The 20,424-nt window shown below is 41.6% G+C and overlaps 1 protein-coding gene across 4 annotated transcripts in view; it reads right to left on the reverse strand.

The window, feature by feature from the left end:
* Positions 1 to 20,117, reverse strand: part of LOC128893684 (probable nuclear hormone receptor HR38) — a 103,146-nt gene extending 83,029 nt beyond the window's left edge. Inside the window, exon 1 of one of the 4 annotated variants that reach the window (XM_054154828.1) lies at positions 18,584 to 20,117. In XM_054154828.1, the coding sequence (XP_054010803.1) occupies positions 18,584 to 18,683 (100 nt within the window). In that variant the 5' untranslated portion in view covers positions 18,684 to 20,117. Of the gene's footprint in view, positions 1 to 6,033; positions 6,437 to 18,527 lie in introns of those variants that run through there. The other 3 variants (XM_054154827.1, XM_054154829.1, XM_054154830.1) reach the window with 3 other exon arrangements.
* Between the last annotated feature and the right edge of the window lie 307 nt (positions 20,118 to 20,424).

Below are 20,424 nucleotides of genomic sequence, written 5' to 3' on the forward strand. Positions count from 1 at the left end.
GAGTATCTAATCGTGAAATGGGAGAATGATTCGATTCGACGTAGCAAGGGGAATGTCCCTGTATCGGACAGACGCGCAGTAGTAACGACCAATGTCGTCGAATTTTTTCGTTAGCAGAGCGAAACGTTGTATAGAATTTTCTGCAAAGCAAAGTATTTAACACGTGCGTTCGTTAAGCCAACCAGGTTACTGCGTTGAATCGATACAGAGAACCCCGCCGGTGGCAACAACTAGCTACCGCGTATACCGATACTCTCGTTTCGAGGACGACTCCAAGATGAAAATTCTCCAGACTTCGTGGAATCGGATAAATTCGTGGGAGTAGTCTGCGTTGTGGAATTTACGTTTCCGTGCTGGTCGTTCGCTTCGCGGCGGCACCACTATTTTTGTTTCCGTTCGTCGTGCCGTAAACGCAAAAAGTTTCGATACGAGCACGTGCACGATGCATTCGCGGACGACCAGTCCCGACACAGCCGCGACCTTTCCTCCTCCTGCTTTGATAGTTCTTGCATTTCTACTCGATGACATCACACAGACTCACTTTGAGGCGGTCACAAGTGCCGTTATATTTATGGCGAGAAAGTGCAGGAAGAACTCCCGCCTACAAATGCCCCCGATCGATCAACTGCCGCGTCGCAAATTCGTGACGAATTTATTAAGAAGCGTCCGCGCAACCCTCGGACCGTGGTATCACCTAATTCCCAGCAAGCAGCAAAACCAGAATATTCGAGTAAAAATACTTCTGAATACTTCGTTCAGAAACAGTATTATTTTCTGCAAGTGCTTTATTTTTATGTAGCACCGTTAGAAAAGAACCACTCATCGACTGGCGACTCCTTAGTCAACAATTGCACTCCTAATCAATCAGTTAAAAACCAGCAATTAGTTGAAATATTTTCTTTTAAACTAGCAAGCTTCTCAAATACTCGCCTCTCAAGCATTAATAATTTCTATTATTCGTCAAGTCAATCCGAAATTCCTATTTTCCGACTGGCAATTCCTTAGTCAACAATTGCACTCCTAAACAACAAACCCAAAACCAGCTGTGCATCTAAATGGTTTCTTTCAAACTAGCAAATTTACCAAACATTTAACTATAAAGCAATGATATTTTTAAATGCCTAATTCTTAATTAGCATCACTCCCAAGCAACTCCTTCGTCAGCAGTAACATTCCTAATCAATCAGTTAAAAACCAGCCATACGTCAAAATATTTTCATTTAAACTAGCAAGCTTCCCAAATACTCGCCTCTCAAGCATTAATAATAACTATTACCTAATTCCTTCCTTTTTCTGAAATCCTAATCAACCGATCCAAATCCAGCCATACTCCAAAATACTTTCCGCCCCAAGTAACGCGTTCCTCGATATATCGATCACGGAGCCATAGCACAGTCTGACGTCCCTGTAGCCATCAAACGTCACGAAAGCAGCGTTCAGGGGTCAAAGCAACTCGGACTGGCTCAGGATAGCTTTTTCTTTAAATACATGGTCCTGCAACTGGTTCCGTGCGATCGATGGGACCTCTTTTCACTGGTCGGTCATTCACCAAAGACTGGCACCGGACCGGTATTTACATTTCGATGGCTCTGCAAAAAGCTCGCGTCAAAGCACGCGCGCGATGCGTCGTCACAAGTCTGTTTTGGCACCGGTTACGACGTCCCCCTTTGCCGCTCATAGCGTCTCTCCGCGATTTTCCTAGCTACAACGTCACGCGGAACCCAGTCGCGACGCGCTAATCCTGAGCTTCGCTCGTTAAATTTAACCATTGCCACGCCAACTATTACGCGAGCAACGAGCAGGGTAATAGCGTGGCTAGCGACGTGATTGACACGGTGCACATCCTTGATATTCGAGCAAACTCAATATTGAAGTACACGTCCCAAACGTTCTATAAGGCGACGAAATTTCGGACAATAGGTGTCGAGCTTCGGCATAGATGCTCTTGGAATTTATTCTATCTTCCAGAGAAAAAAAATTGCGTCTCGGCTTGATGTCTACAAATGAATAATATTCGAATCAATTTTTGGCAACTAGGACACATAGGTCCCAGTAACTGTTACGGTATCTATAAATTTTACACCTCGCACTTTAAATGAGTTTCTTGAATCGTCTATCAAGGTTTATTCCAACGGTATTAAGTTTGCGAAGTGATCAGCAACAAGTTTTATCGTTCAATTTTCATTTATTCGGTTGGCGAATGCAGAAGTGTGTACTAAGTCGCGAAGTTCCTTGTGCGAAAAAAGAAAGTACAAAACTATTTGTAATAAATGGTTTGGTAACTACTACTACTACTGGTTTGGTAACTTCTACAAGAATAAACTTGTTTCGACTAGACATCTATTGTTGGACTGGAGAAGTTTTCAAATTTCAAGTGAAAAATACAAGATAATTTCACTGGCAGCCGTGACATCACAGAATACAAAATGTGTATAAGATGGGACCATTTGAGCTTGGTCTCATCTAGAAGAAATGTCAACTTTGAACTTCTTGGGTCTACTAGGTGTCAAAGCTGCCTTCTTTCAAATCCTGCGTCAAGGGTGTTAAAAGGGACATGGTGACTTGAAACATTCGACATCCGACTTTCTTTCGGTAACAGTCATTCGTTCGCCATCATCCATACACTACCAATCGTCGTGAGACAATCAACCAATACTCCATCGTTTCGGAACTGAAGGCTTAACACATTCGCGTTTACGTTTCTAAAACCGAGTACTCACGAAAATAATTAAATTCTGAAGCTGGACATCGCAAATTTATATCGTAAGGGTGATGATAAAAATTACAATTACATTGCGATTTTTATGAAGGTCCATCCTGTAACAAATATATTACACCTAGAGTCCAATATAGAAACCAGTGATAATGAAGAGGAAATATCAACGCCCGTGGAGAACGTTCAAAAATATATTTTTGAAAAAGTTCTTGACAAATGGAACTAGAAGTGGACATCAGCTAACCAAACTAAACTGCACGAAATAAGAGATACTACATATACAGTCGGTGTAATAAGTATTCGTACAGGAATCATTTATTTTAAATTGGTCGCTGTACAAATACTTCTTACACTGACTGTATAGTCAGACAACCCAGCTTTCTCCCTCTCAAGAAGTGAACGAATTGTACTCACAAAGTTAAGGATAGGCTACATTAAATTAACCCACTAGTACATAATATTCAAATCTGGCAAACCACGATGTGAAAATTGTAATTCCATATTATCTATTAAACATATTTTGCTGAAATATCAAATTGGTACAAATATCAGAGCCCAAGAAAAACTCCCTGTTGATATTAAACAATGTTTAAATGGAAAAATATATATAAAACCAATAATAACTTAGCTTGAGAAAATCGAAATAATTGAAGATGTTTAGAATGTTTAGATTGTTTAGATTGTTTAGAATTAGTTTTAGGTAGTAAGAATTGTTATACAAATGAATACTAAGCATTCAAAAAATCCCATCGGTTCGAGAATAAGTGCAGTCACCGTATCGAAATTTCGCTAAACAATCAATGTTTGATATTAATTTAGCGGGGCTCGTGCTATTGCCATTAACTCGAGACATATTACCTCGAAGAAAAATTCTAACTTAAACTAACTAAAGCTAACTGCCAGACAAATGTTCTTGAAAATGTATGCTATGATTAAATATTCTTTAAACTATTGGAGACCCCCACACGCAATCATTTATCGTGGTGTTTATTTCTGTAACTTCATCAAAATTCATGCATTTCATTTGAATTCATTTTTTTTTTATGCTTAACTACCAGAATTAATTTTTATAGTTCTTCGGTGAAATACTGTCATATATGGGCGACGTGGCGATCAACGTGTTAGATTCAACGGTACTGGTAAGTAAAGTATTAATACTCTTGACGCTTTGTGTGTAGCTAAGCTCGGTGTTGTCGGTACGGTATTAGTCCCATCGCTACTCGTGGTTAGTATGGTCACCTACTCGCCCTCCTCTTTGCTGTTCTCCGCTGTTTCGATCCCTGTCGGCGTTTCCCGGAAACGAATTGCGCGACGACGCGCCCGTGACACCTCCGCAAAAATTACGGACGCCACGTGACGCCCGCCTTCCAAGGTCGCGACCGGAATGCGCCACTCCTCGTGAATGAACGGTCGCTTTTTCTTTTAAGGACCTTATCACGCCATAACGGAATACGAATAGAATGTCCACGGTTCCTCGAGGAAATCGACTTTCGAGATGCGCGCTATTATTTGCGCAAACTTTTCGTACATACAAACCAGCACATTTTGTACACCATAACTCGATAACGTAACTCGGTGTTTTTCAAACCTTTGGTAGACCGTTCTTTTAGAGAAAAAAAAAAAGTTCTGTGATAAGGATTTATAAACTAATTTGCTTGCTACTCGTAGAATTTGAAAAGTTATTCATAGAAACTGCTGGCTAATTAAAACCATTATTTTCGTTCTTTCCTGCGAATAAAAAAACAAGTTCGACATCGACTGCCTTAAAATTTAATCCCAGACTGATGAGTAGACTGCGGATTTTTGTGCATTTATGGTAAGTATAAATACGGGGAAATCAATGAAAATGTCCATAAATGCAAATGAATGTAAAATATCAACAATAATATATATGTTACACCATCTAGAAGATAGGACAAACTTTTACTTAAGCTTAAATTCTTTTTCTGTATCTATGAAAATATGAATTTGTATAAACATCCGAAGTCTACCGGTAAGTTCAACTTGAAACAATAGGTAACGGTGTATCAAGCATGTCAAGATGAAGAGATACGATGAAAGTAGAGAATGATTTATTTGTTTTAAAAAAATAGGAAATGTCTTCTTAAATTTGTTTACCGGACGTATAAATTAATCCTTCGTTAACCCCACACAAAAATGAGCCATTCGATGTTCAGGAATTTAACGATGAAAAATATGTCAAGGGGGTAAAAAAAGAAGCATGAAGGTAACATCATATATATTAGAGTTTCCTCATGAAACTAACAACATAGTCGATAACTACAATATAATTGACACTCTGAATAAGATTAAGTTGAATTTAACGTTTCTTTAATTAATTCCATTTATTTAAAGTTTTCATTGCATAGTAAGAAAATAGGATATTAAGAATATAGGAAAAGAACAGAAAATATAGGGCATATCAATTATCCCAAAATTAACGAAGAAAGTTCGATAATAGACATTTTATTTTCTGTGCTGCAAATTGCATGGTCTCGCAAATATAGTAACAGTGAATCGCAGTAGTAAACTGGGTTAATGTAACTGATCGGATCTGATCGATTTGTATTACCGTAGAAAAGAGCGACGAGGGTGGAAGCAAAAATATCGTACTTTTGTATTTGATCGTTGACCATTAACCCTTAAAAGATTATATTTGGAACGTTTGAAACTCCCTTCGGTGCAATCATACAATTTTTCTGTTTGTATTTCGGAAATTATTTGGATAAAATCTTTGATGTATAGTACATTGGATTATTTCAATATTGTAGGTACTTGTTAGAATATTGTAATTTGATTAGTCTGATTTGAAATGAATGCGATGAATGATTTCAATTCTCTTCGATGGTGTATTCTTGAACCTGAGTAAAGCATAGCAAGTAATAAAAAAAAGGAGTATATGAATAGCTGTAGAGACGATTACTAAAATTATACTGTGAATATTAAAAATTAGTAGAGTAAATGTAATTAAATTTAATACTTCTCCGAATTTATTAAAAATCGTCCATAAAATTGCGTAGTCAAAAGAAAATACCATTCCAACATGCTCTAAAGATATCAAATTTACCGAAACAAAATTACCTGAATTTCCCAAATAATATAATAATACATTTTCGTTTGAGCATAATCGCCAGTTACTCCCACAATTCTACTCGGAAAACCAATCGTTCGAAAATTTCTGCGCCGCGCTATACGTAGAATTTTCAGAAAGCCTCGGCCGCCCAATGCCAACAATACCCTCGGAAGCGTTCTAGGGAATCGATAGGAAAAATGGGAGTTCGAAATAGACCGCGAATCGATAGACGCCTCTCTGTTACCTCATTTCAACCAAACGGGGCATCCGGGCGCGGTATGTCCGTCATAAAGAAATTGGGCGCGTCAGTGGAGGGACGGGACGCGTGGAAACTCCATTCACTTGGTATCGCAACGTTCGAAAACTTTCGCGGAACACTTGAAACTTCGTCGACCGTCAGGGGTTCGCGGGGTGTCCTGTTCGTCGTTCAACGCGTCATCGTTCGAGCGTCAGACCCGAAATGGCCCACTTTCGCGCGAATTCGCGTTGAAAATTCCGCGTGTCGCAACACGACGCGCTTATCCGCGCTTGGTGACGCCGAAACGTGGTATCGCGTGGCGGTAACTGAAACGAACGTTTCCCGACGACGGTATCGACAGCGCCTCCCTCGTCGCCAACGACGACCACGACCACGACCATCGCGACCGCAACGTCGAAAGGAGGTGGCGAAGACGGCGACGAGGACGGCAATGCATAACGCCCGAAATAGCGTCGTCCTTGGCTGTACGCGTGACGTCGTGATGCCGTCGGTCGGTCGATGACGGACGGGGGCGGCGTGGTGACGTCAGAGTTAATGCCAGAGCCAGGCAGCGTCGCGACGACACCCCGGAGTTTGCGCGCGGGAACGATCCGCTCGTGCGTCAAGTTTGAATGAACCCCAGCGCACCGCGAGGGAACACTCGCGCACCTTCCGTCTATGGGCGTCTGTGTGTATTCTTTCGATCGACGAGGGAACGCGGGAGGGCTGCTCTGATCGATTAAATAGACACTCGGCTATGCAAATCGCACGTCGGATTGCGTCTCTGTGACGCAGTCGTTCCTGGTTATAGTCGTAGGTGAATTTCGAGACGCGTTTACGTAGCGAACAACTCACCGAATCACGGAATTCTGACGTGCGAACGGAAATCATTCTTCCCTGTTAATAGCGCGCTGACTCCCATTTCGTTACAAGACGACACCCCCTGTAGTCGTGGAAATCGCCACAACTTTTAGATGTTCCCGATGAAAGGTATTATGTAGCATTTTTCTCCTTATCCGTGGTTCCATCGAGTATACTGTTTCGTTAACGCTCTGATGTAGCAATAAGGAATGTAACGGTTAAGCGTCTTAATATATTTACATTTAAGTTCAACTATTTGGATTAACCCATCCACTGCCAACTACGAGATAACTCGTAGTTCACATTGATTGCAATTACTCGAGGGATAAGTTTATAGCTTTTTGAGTCACAAATTATTGCAAAAGATCACAAATTTTCTTTTTACAACATCAAATTTAATACCACTTTTTATTATGTAAATAGTAACCTGGATTGCACATCTCTATTAAATCTTGGCGCCCGAGGCAAAACGCTTGAAATTACCCTGCCAGTGAATGGGTTAATAACGTTAATTGCTGTTGAAGTTAAAAATTAAGAAATAAAACTAATTACTTGAACGTAGATGTTTCAACTAATCCTAGGCACGGTATTTATTGATCGGAGTCACTTGGAACGTTTGTCGTGATTACTCTAAGAAGCTTCTAATTATCTTGATAATATTTATGAAACTAAATCAATAATGCTCTTTTTAAACCAGATGATCTGGTTATACCTGAAGCCCATTACCAAACATATAGGACATTTGTTCTATTTTAAATGGCGAATATTCATTCACCATTTAAAGTTTATTCCTCAAGAGGCTAATAGATATAGGGAGTAGAAATATTTACAACAATACGTACGAATATGTACAAATTTAATATCACTTTTTATTATCAAAATAATAACCTAGATTGCACACATCTACTAAATCTTGGTGTCCAAGGCAAAATACTTTAAATTTGCCTGGCAGTGAATGGGTTCACTTCTAAAGCACAAGAATGTATAGATTAAACATGAGTAAACTAAGCAGATGAATCGAAGACTTTGGCGTAAGAACCTCCGAGATAAGGCAACAGAATGAAAGAATCCATTTATTACTATCCTAGAAGAAGAAAAAAGTAGCGTCACACGAAAAAGTGTCATTCCTTTTTTTGACTTATTTTTACATGTAATATCACTCTCTGCTCTCCTGTACCCCCCGTTCGGCTCCACCCTGTATATTTAATTAATTAAATATCAAAGGAGAATATAACATTAGTTAAGTGCTTCAACATATTCACCATATATTTAATTAATTGAACTAAACATAGTTCCCTTCTGAAGTACAAATGCCAAGTACAAGTAACTGAGGGTCATAGGTAAACTAACCACGTGAATCGAGAACTTTGATCCAAGGACATTAGAGATAAGGCAACAAAGACGAAAAATCATTTTTTATTCAGAAACGTGCCGAAATGAAATGCGATATTTTTAATAACAGAGAGGAATAAAATACTAATTAAGTGCCTTGATATATTCAACTAATTGGACGAAATATAAATCACTTCCGAAGGAGCAACTAAGGACAGAAATAAAGTGAACAGGTGAATCGAAGGCTTTGACGCAAGAACCTCAAAGATAAAAAAAATCCATCTATACCTATCGGAAGCACGTTTTTGGTCTAGAAACAGGTCGAAAGAACCGATTATCCGGTATCGATCGATTCATTTTATGTGGGGATCGATCGACGGCGCACAGACGCGTGCGAAGTGAAATTATAGCCAATGGCGTATCAAAACACACGCGTGGAATACGTTTCCGCGGGTGAAATCTATTTCAGGTGAAACAAGGCCGTGCGTCAGCCGGCCGCGTTACACATTTTTACTCGGTTCGCCCGAATTACCATAAGCCTCTGGAGCATGTGAGTCGCAGACGTAGCATGCATCGCGTACGCGGCTCGTTCTCTTTCTTTATTTTCCCCTCCGCCGTCGTTCTCTGTTCCTTCAAAATCAAATCGATCGATAGATCTCGTGCTAATCAACCGTGTTGAAACACGACGAATTAAGTCCTCCCGGTATTTATAGCGCCACCGTCTGACTACTGACCCTTTCACCGCTGGCACGCGCGTTCATATGCATCAACGTCACTTATCGATTCCAGAGTCATTATGCGCGAGTCACAATCTCATTACGCGGCTCGAGTAATCTCTCGCGGTTCTACGCGAGTTCTCTGCCCACGCGCGATCACGTTTTCGGTCCCAGCGGCAGACCAAATGGTTGCGGTTCCAAACGCAGTGCGGGATGAATTGATAAACCCATTCAACGTTTTTGTTCATGTTTAGCCCTTTACACTTGATAGGTGTTTCTATACCGATACGCATATTTTATACCGCGACTCCATAGACGCCGCTACGGCGACAGATGTGATATTAACCCTTTTCGATCTGAGCGCTTACAGTTAGAGACAAGAGTACTCGTTTGGTCGAAGCGCTCACTGGGTGCAGCTATGACATACGCTCTTAAATGAATGTCTAAATGAATTTATTTTATAAATAATGGAATGGAATGGAATTCTGCAAACTATTTTCTTAAGTATTTCGTTACGTATACTTTCTATTTATATTCATTTATAAAAGACGTATCACTATTAAAATGATATAGAATCAACCCTTAGTTAATGTTCGTTTCTACGTGGTCCTGGGATCTTTAATTACGAATGAATTTTCATCATTTCGTGCAATTCATCCCATCGACTGTACGTCGCTTGGATCAATTTTCAGAACGCTCCTTCGTATGGCAAGCAATTTCGAAGTTACGCAACGCACAACATTGCCGCCGCGATCGATCGACGTGTATCGACAAGCAACGGTTTACAATTAATCGTGATTGCAGCAGGAATCCTCGTCGTATTCCAGGCAAATGGCTCGGAACACGCGTTCCTCCCGTAAACGTTGCGTTTCGACGAAAGTTTTGTCGCTGGAATTACGACGCGGGCATCTGTGCATAATTGAAGAAGCGGTATAGCATTTATGCAATATGAAACAACCGCCTACACCACGCTGCGTCTTTCCATCCCCGTTCCTTTGGCCGTCGCGGTGGTCCCCGCTCAATTTTCTGATCGCGTGTCTCTCCACGGAAACAACGGGCTATTTCTGCCCACGCGAAACCGCAACTTCATGAAAAACGCAACACCGCGATCGAGCAGCAACCTGTCATCGGCTCTTCGATTCGAAGCCTCGACATCGACACTCTTAGGATTACGTTTGCTAAAAGTCGATTCCAATCGAGTCGTGGAAGGTACGAGTACATAAGCGTTATTAAAGTGCAATCCTTGGAGAAGAATTGTGCAAAATTTCAAATAAAAATTCATGAAATTGCGGAAGGTACGAATGTATCGTGCAAAAATCTTAGACGACCATCTGAAGCTTGCATTGCTCTTAAATAAATCTATGATAATAGAATAAATATGTATATTTGATATTATGCTTTATATATACTAGAATATTACATATACATATGATAGAATTGTAAATAAATGATTTAAAGGAGAATGAAATACAAAGAGTTATGAGTTGGCTACTTGAAAATCCTGGGTAAAATGTTATTAAACATGTCTGTGCTTATTTCGAACGAGCACAAAGAGAAAGAGAGGCAAAAGATGCAGATGGACTGTTTGAGGTATTATGAACCGAATGGCGAAACATTCCATGCGAAATAATTACAAAATTATATGAAAGTCGTTTCAGCTTTCAGAGAAAAACATTCAAGATAAATTTATAACAGAATTACAGAAATTGAAATATCTTCCCTTAACAACAAGCATCCTTCTCAAAGAAGCCTAGTTTGGAACCTCTTGCGATTATATTTCAAAAACTGTAACTTAAATATTTAACCTTCAGCAACAATGTATTCTGTAATATGCATTATATATTATGTATTATGTATGTATTATTCATATAGAAAAATAATCTCTACATAGAAGTTCTAGTTGCATTAAAAAAATTTTATTAGTATGAGTAATATATATATAGTATATATAGTACTTTGCAAAGTACCATTTACATTTCTATCGCTGAAGAAAATGTACAAATTTTGATGTAGCTTATATAATTTATTTCACCAATATTTTCTTCTAGTATATTACACATTATGTATTCTTAATTTATGTATATTATACACATAGTTTATTTTTTCAACATAGATTTATTTAAGTGTAATCTAAGCTTCACACAGTGGCCCCAAGACTTTTGCACACTATCGCAGATATTTTTTGTGTTAGGTAAGATTGTTGACAACAGAATTTGCATAGCCGAGTGTACGTTGTTAGACGAGACGTCGCGATGTGGACGCGATGAATCGTCGGTCGTTCATCGTTCTAGCACGCCGAAAACGTGAAAAGTGTAACGGCACGTGATGCACGGTCGTCTTCGTCGTTTCTTTAGCCGCCTCTGTGCCCCGGCCAAGCAGCCGCGGATCGCCCGCCTCGTACGTATATTTAGTTTGCCCAGCAAAACAATGCAATTGGCCTCTAGGAAGCGCTGCCCGTCCCACGGGCACTTGCCGTCAAAATACTATTCAATTTTACGATTCGACGAACGACTTCGACTCCCTCGCCCACTTAGAAATGTCGTTTCGTCGTACGAATGTCCGACACGCATTTTATGAACTAGCAACGATAGATTGTAACGCGAGTTTCGTTCGCGAGAATACATCTTGAAAACAATTCCCACTGCGAATCTCGTCCACAGTGTACAAAGAAGACCAGCTGAGGATATTTTTGTCTGTCTGACGTTTATCAGGCATTTGAAAAGACGGTGTTACCATTCAAATCGCCGAAAATACGGCTGCTATCTCAATATTTTAGAATAAATATAAAAAATGAAATCTATAAGTAGCTTCTGTCGAAAAATATCGACATTTATCTCGAACATAGTTGATTGAAATATAACTCTTGTCAACAAATATTTGCGTTAATCTCGAATGAGGAAGACTTAATAAAAGTTAAAAAGAACAAAAGTTTGTATCAGTTCCAATTACGAAACGTTCATCCCCGGTTGAATAAATATTTAAGAAACCGTAAGTTTTTTTATGAAACCTTTTATTCTAGAATATTATAAAGTGCACTTCATGGAGAATTTAGCTGTGATACTCTTTCTGCATCATATCTCGTAACCATTTACGTCTCGACGTTCTCGTAAAAAGTCTAATAAAATCGATAAAAACTTTAAATATCCAACAAAAGAAAGATAGTTGATCCAATTCACTGCTTTAGTGCAAATAACTCCCAAACGTGGGGTCAATTCTGTATGCAAGGTATCTATAAATCAAAGCGACCTAATGTTGCGCATCGGTCAATATTACCTTGTTACTTCGTGAACATCGTGACCCACATCTTACATTCCCTGTTAATGGTAAGATAATTGCTCGTAATAAAATGCATTATGCTTCATTATTTCGCGCAATAATGGGGAAGATTTTATCACCGATTGCGCATGCCGCTCGGGCAGAGGAATGCCGCGCGCGGTGCGCCGAGCGTTTAAAAAGAATTAAGTAGTTACAGACGTGCCAGCTCAGACGGCTGACTCTATGCACGTCCCGCTAATGTCTGAGTTTGATTGCGGCTAACTACTTGCGCCGTGAAACGTCCATCGCGCTATTACATGGAGGCTTTTAAAAGATTACGAGAGTAGTGGTGGAGGACTATCAATAGTACTATCGAGACTACCGATGGTTTTGCACTGTCGGAAACGCTGTTGTAGTTATGAATATGACAATTTGCAGTAGTATAGGTAACACGATCGAAATCGAAGCATATTATAATCTATACATATAAATGAAATTAAAGTGTCTGTCTGTGATTTCGAAATAATGTTTTTTTTTAAGCTCGTATCTGACTTTTCACATCTTGCTAAAATTCAAACACGTTTTTGCAAAATGTTTGTCTGTGTGTCTGTCTGTTTTAATAGGCTTATGTACACTATCCCTGAGTAACATAGGCTATGTCTTAGTACGATAAAAATACGTTTTCAATTTGAAATCTCAAAATTTGTAAATCATGTCGGAAGAAAAGCGATGCTTGGCTGTTTTATCGACGTACGCTGAACACCGACACAATACACATAGCTTTTATATTTAAACCACGATAACGTTTCGAAATGAATTGAACGTTATAAGGTGAACTTTATGGGTAATTTTTAGGTACAATATATCAATCTTTATAAGAAAGAATCATTTTACCATCTGGAACATTTCACGAAGATAAAATTTGCCCTTACAGCATGTTATTTGGTCACATAATTTAGGAGATAATGGAAAATGGAAATAATTTAGAGAGAAATGAATTATAGGTCATTCATCGCACGACTGAATTCGTGCATTAACGTTTACATTTAAAAATCTATCTCTACATTACACCCAGTTAAATGCGTTCAGCTGTTACGAAATACCTAACTAAATATTTACATAAACGCTACAATAATTATTGCATCTAAGCGAGCGAACAATACAATCACGAATGTGATATGGAATAGGAATAATATTCCACGCGGGTGAAACCGCGGGGCGCAGCTAGTTAATTAATAAACAGCAATATTTAGAGGAATGTAATGCGCTACGAGATGGTAACACATTGGAAGGTAATATAATTGGTAACATTAATAAAATCTACTTTCGGTGAATTAATTTCATTCTTTAAGCTTATTTTTTTAGACCAATGACAACGATGAACTGCCTACGATTTGTGAATTGTGTTCCAAGTATTTTTGTATACCGACAGGATCTGTTGAATCTGAGAGAACATTCAGTGCTACTGGACAAATAATTTCAGAAAGACAATATTTATACATATATGAATGGGTTAAATGAATTTGTTTAGATCTAATCGATATTAATCAACTGTACAATATAATCGAGCTAATAAACAATTACAATATATACTAAACAAAATTAGTTTCACTAAGATCATTAAAAATGAAACAAGATTTAGACAAATTACTTGGAAAAAATCTATAGTGGTCAAGTGAAAAATATTTCAATCGACTACGGAACAGTTGTCTCAACTGACCCAATCACATTATTGAAAATGTTTAATTTTATAGGTAAAAAATAAATGTTGTAAGTAGGTAGTTAACATTCTAAAATCAACTAGGATATTCATAGTTACAATAAGGTGAATTAAATAGAAAATGGAACAACAGTTTTGAATTAAACAAAATAAAAACATTTAGGAAACTTACTTTTCGCGTTAAAAAAAGTAATATGCTCGAATAAAAGCATTCCAAGTAGACAAATAAGTGATATATAGAAAGTGACAGGTTTAAACACGACTACTGGCCCCCTTTCTCCTCAAAACTCTGTCCCTCCCATTAACCATTTTTAAGAAATTTTTCTTGTTTCTATTAACCCATGTTTCAATTGATCCCACTATCCCCTATTTTTGAAATACTAACTTTTAAGAAAACGTCCCCTCTCCGCGACGCATATCGAGTGGCCAGCACGGAACCGTTCCGATCTCGCGCCCGATATCTTTGCATCGGCTCCTACCCCTTTCCTTCCCGTCCAGTCGTCGAACGCATATTCTCGTTTGTCTCCCCGCGCCCGAAACCGGCGTATATCGCAATCACGTGCCCACGTAACGGTCAGAGTGACAGCCGATCGGCCATCGATAGCGAAAACGCCGCGACTTAACGGGGCACCGACGCGACACGACCGGGGGGACCCCGTGGCTGTTTAACGCGCGGAAGTCATAAGCCCGTTGATTTACCATTGTCACGGCCGTTACTCTCGCGAACCTGACAATCGGTTTTCGCAATTCGAGCGCAGGCTTCCCCGCCGCAACGCTGCAGAACCGGTGACCGCACCTGCACCTCGCTCTCCGACAGCACGGTTATATTTGTTCGTTCTCTCGTGCTCTCTTCTTTCCTGAGCGGGCAGGTCTCGTGCGGGCCAACTATGCACGCGGAAAAGAATCGCCTGTCTTGCACTCGGCCGACTGCCAGACTATATTTACCTTAACGTGCCGATTACACCTGTAAAGAGTCCTATCGGGACGGGCCATTCCCGATCGAAACCGCGCTACCGTGCTCGAATATGGAATCTGTCGCTGGGTCCAAAGAAATTGGCGCGGATGAATAATTGAAAATGCCTCCACGGCCGTGGCGAATCCGACTGAGAATGCCTACTTTAATTTTCACGTCGATTTTGACGTTTTATTTTCGGGCTAGCGTTAACGTCGCCGACGCATCAACGATTCCGCATCTTGTATTCCGTGCTTATTCCCTTGAATAGAAGTTATATGAACTGTTGTCGCTACCAAGGAAACTAGTACCCGGTTAATTTACAATTGTTTTGAAAATCAAGACCGTTAAGAAATCAGTTCACGAATTTTGTTAGGTGTACTTGTCTTATCAATCGGAAACATTCTGGGAGGAGAAAGATCTTGCGAATTGTTTCTTGGGATAAGGCATGTTTGATTTGTGAATTACGAACTACTACGTCATGTTTGATTTGTGAAAAAGTGAACTACGTCTCTTTAGAAGAGCAGACGCAAACGTTTGATGGGTATGATAACGATGATGGTGGCGATCGATGGAATTGTCATTGAATGAGAGCAAACGATAATGAAATGCCTCATGGAACAAATGTATACGTAATTTTTGCATTAAATACGCCAAAAAATGAATTACCTTTCTCTTTAGAAGAGTCAGATGTAAACGTTCGATAGTTACGATAACGATGATGGTGGCGATCGATGGAATAGTTATCGAATGAGTGAGAATGGTGTTTAATCGGCCCATGGAACGGAGAACGTCGAAAGTGATAGGAATAGCGATAAACAAGAGTCGGTTACGATCGCAATTTTTGTAAGAACCGCTATACCGTATATAAATCGTTGCGTTCAAAGCTAGCTCGTAGCCAATCGCAGAGCCACAACCTTTAGATCCTTTTCGCGGCTCAAATCGATTGGATAAGGTGAAACGTCGAGCGGGGAGAAATCGTCCCTTCGCTCTATCGTTCGCACCTCATCTTCGCTTTTTGCTCGCTCTTTCTGCTTTAATGCCATGCCCATTAACCTTTTTCGTTATCCAGCGAGAACGCACGCGACGAAGTCGCGCACGCTATTGTCTTTGAGTCTTTTGCCCGTTCGAAGAACTGTTTAAAGGTCTCTGTAATTATTGTTGATAGAACGAAGACGGACAAGTTACGGCGGGATCAAAGACGCGAGACAAAGTAATGCAGCAGCAGTCAACAGTTACAAGAATAACGTAAAATAAAATTGGTCAGGAAATGAAAATTATAATTCGAATGAAGAATGAAAATTGCTGGATTGAATTGGATACTGCATGATATCAGACGTAATTGTAACGAGCCATTTGTTAGTCGTATTTAAAGTTTTCGACCAAACTCTTGTAGTTGTCTCCGTAACTATAGATATGGGTTAATCTTCTCTTGAACATCTGATTTTCATGAGTGGCGGAATGTAACATACAAAGTAATATCATATATTGGGATTGAACTGAATTTCTTAATATTAAACCTTAACGTTTTTTATTTTTTAACCATTGGTGACGATTCCCTTTAGGAATAAGTTATTCTCAGAAATAAACGAATATTCTAAGATGGATGGAATAATATTCTTTCGAGGAGCGTCAAAATCAATGACGTAAACGTTGAGGTTAAATAGGAAGAAAGAAGTTTAGACCAAGTGAACCAATTTAATGGAAACAGCATTCAGGTAAGTCAAAATATGGAATTAAAATTACTTAGAAAGTATAATGATATGGCAAAATATCAGAGTGCATCACCACATTATTTCACTTTGCAAATATCTATCAGTTTATATTTCAATTTATCCAAGTAAAGGATTTATTTTCTCCCGTAGTTCTTCGGTGCGTGATATACAAATTTGACTCTTGTAAATTATGCTATACCGATACTTTCGAAGATAACCACGAGCGGTTGATCGTAAATGTTGTACACGAATAATAAATGGCTGATTATAATTTAAATGTCATAATTACTCGGAACGTTATTCGGCTAGCAGCTCGTTTTCGTGCTATTTTAAAATGCTCCGCCATTTTGCACTCAAAATCTCCGCCTCCGGCGCCTTTCGGTCGCAGCAACGATACTCGATCGATCAAAAACTCGCACCGCGGCGAGTCTACTCGATACCACCGCACATCCGACGAAATAGAGAAACGTATCGTTCGAGCCACCAAAATTAAAATTCGATCCATCTCCATCGTCATTATATCGCCAACGATCCGACCGTCACCGCCACCATCACCACCAACCACCACCTTTAACCACAACCTGACAGCCATCAAACGACCGTGTGCAATCCTTCCTTACACGATGACAAAATATGCGAGACGGTCCCAAGGTCTTTGCTTTTTTTTTTTTTTTTTGTTTAATTTGTTTTTGTTTTTCGTATGACTGACTTACACTTGTTCCAATGATCGTGACGTTGAGTCGCGTGATGCTCGAGGTTCCGATGATGGTCATGGTTGTTGTTGGTGTCCGCAGCGATGGTGACCTGGTGGTACGGTGTAGTCGGCAGATGGATCGTCGTCGATCGATCTCGTTGATCGTGATCGCGTTCGTGATTGTGATCGACGAGTAGATGCCTGCCGGTCGTAGCACGCTGGTGGGTGGTCGCGGCGCCGGCAGCGGCTGCTTCCGTGGCCGTATCCTCGACGGTACGCATCGCACGTACGATCAGCACACTCGCGCCTCGTTTTTGCTCGTCTCATTCACCAACCAGTCGGATCACACGGTGCCCTGGCTATCCCGACGTGTCTCTTCAAATGTCCGATCGCGGACGATCGATGGCCGCGGCGATCGCGACCATCCCACGGAACGATCTAGCGCTCTTTCCTTCCCTTTCGCTTCCTGCCCTGGTGCGCCTTTCACGCAGACATGGCAAGAATCTTACTACAACGATAAACCGCGTCGGTTCTATCGGATAAGCTCGATTCGCTTAACGCGAAACATAGTAAGAGTTTCAAAAGTTATCGATCTTTCATCAAGAATCGCGTACTTAAGACGTTCACCGACCGGCTTCTCGGCGACGAATCCCGATAGCGCTGTGACCCGTATACGGGCCATGGACTGTGAACGCGTTAAAGTTCTCGGACCGTATATCTTTCACCAAGCACGAAGGCTTTCGTTACCGGGAACTTTTTATTCACATGAAAATTTCGCTCATCTCTAGTTTCTCGCCTAGACGGAGAACCGATTAGAAAAACTTACACGTGGCGGATCTGAAGTGTCGCGATTTGGCGCGAGACTCGTCAGGACCGCAGAAATCGATAGTTAGGATTCCTGATGCCGGTCGGTAGTCCGTGATCAGAATTGGTTGTCGAGAACGATCCACGATGGTTATTCGTTCTAGCGACAGTTTCTAAGGAGTCTTTCAGTGACGGAGATTCGATGCGTGCCCGCGAACAAGGTGGACGAGATGATGAACGACGAGTGAAAGTGAAAGGGGATGAAACCGCGTCGACGAAAGCTCGTCCAGTCGATAATTCTCACGGCTACGTAAACACCGGCTGCGCCAGTCAGCGGTACGTGGAATTCCTCGACTGTATCGTTATCGACGCGGAGCAGAAATGATTGCGAAGCGGGAGAAGAAACGTACGTGCTCTACGATCCACCCCGAAAGGCACACACACAACTCACCCACAGCACATGGAAACAGAAACAGAAGCGACGACGACACACGTGTTATCACCGACCTGTGTGAGCCGTCGTAGGGCTAGAAGAGGCCTTCCTGACGTCTTCGGAGGTCAGCGCTCCATCAAGGAGCCCGAACAGTTCTGCCTTGGGCACTCGCATGCAGACTCTTGATCAGTAACTCGTCAACTTCTAATTTATCGTTCCTCCGTTATCGACATCATTCTTTCAGTTTTCGGAGTGTACGTCTCCCTATATCGAACGGTGTCGAACTTCTGTACGGATCGGCTGACCTTGCGACTCGATCTACGCGTTTGGTATCGGTTTCGTCCTCTTCTTCTTTTGGAGAACCGAGGACAACAGGAAACGGTCGAAAACTTAGCACGAGATTCGAGGTCTTCAGACGATCTTCCTTTCCTTTTCTCTCGTGAAAAATATGAACTCTCGTGAAACAGTCAGAAAAGCGTAACACGAAACTTCGAGGTTTCCGGAAGGTACCGGAGTTCCTCCTCCTCTCCGGCCCTTTGGAGTATCAAGGGCAACAGAATGCAATCGGGAAGGTAGTACGAGACGCACGGAGTCCCGTACGCGAAACCACGCGGTAGCCCTCCCTCTCTGCCGCTGGTCACGCGAAACTCAAACACAAACGTCCTTGGCTGCACCACCGGGTTTCTTCCTCGCGTGTAATCCCAAGTTTTCTCACTGGACGCGCGTTTCCACGGGCCGATTACGCTGCACGCGGAAGTAGCGAAACACCAGACTGACGGACACCCCGACAGGATAGATAGTTAAAGTGGACAGAGAGTAGCGATAGATGAAGAGAGAAGAAAACAGCACCGGACGTGTTTAACAAGAAAGCGACACGCTCTCGCACGGGTGGCCGGCCGCCGCGTAACTGAGTCCGGATCGCGCGCGTTCCTCCGCTATATTAAAACCGTAGCGTGTGTAGCGACGGCGGCGAACGGCGAACGGCGCTAACGATGACGTCACTCACGGACGTCATAACCCGGGACGCACACACGACAGCAGCCGGCGGATCGATGGACCTGGCTCGAGTGAGCGTCCCTATTGGCCCACGCGGCTGATGATGCTGCTACGATGACGTCAGCATGCCACCTACCGATCACCCGTCCTCCCACCGCCCGGCTATCTCAACCCCACGCAACCCAACCCAATCTAACCCGACCCGACCCAACGGCGGCACGCGGACCACCGTTGCTCGGCCTCTTCTTCCTTTTTCTGTCGTCTTTCGTGGAAGCGAGAACCACCTATCCGTCTTTTCTCCTCCGCGATTCTCGCGTTTCTTCCTTGTCCCCCCGCTTCGTCGTGGTATCACCATTCCGCTTTCGACTTATTTCCATCTTCTGCCTCTCCCTTCTCTATTCCCGTGCTTCTCGTTTTTGCTTTTGCTTTTGATTTGACCCGCTTCCGTAGGATCTTCGCGCTCGGAATGTTCTTGGGCTGTGCGCCACGCGCTGCCACCGGAGACGCTCGCTTCTGAATTATCGATGAACCCGTCGATTAAAAAAGATCGATGGAAGCTGACACGGCGGACATTGTGCTGCGCGACGACGGACCAAAATACCGGCCCGACGACATCGTTTGTTCACCCTCGCGCGATCACTGATGCGCGATCCTTATCAAGGATCCTCGATCCAACCTGCTGTGACGTTCGATTGATTACGCGCGCGACACAAATTGGACGCTATAATTGGTCGTTGGAGTACTTAACCTTTTAACAGCTGGGCGCTGGTACATTTATTTTAGATGCTCGAGGTCAAGAAAGTAACACGTATATAAACTTCTTTATTTTTGTTGTGGACTATTCTGTGAGATCCTTCACGTATTTGTTGGAGTTTTGCACGTATTGGGTTGGGGAATAAAAGTTCGTAGTGTTTTTCAA

The sequence above is a fragment of the Hylaeus anthracinus genome, unplaced genomic scaffold (assembly GCF_026225885.1).
Source record: "Hylaeus anthracinus isolate JK02 unplaced genomic scaffold, UHH_iyHylAnth1.0_haploid 3, whole genome shotgun sequence".
Lineage (NCBI taxonomy): Eukaryota > Metazoa > Arthropoda > Insecta > Hymenoptera > Colletidae > Hylaeus > Hylaeus anthracinus.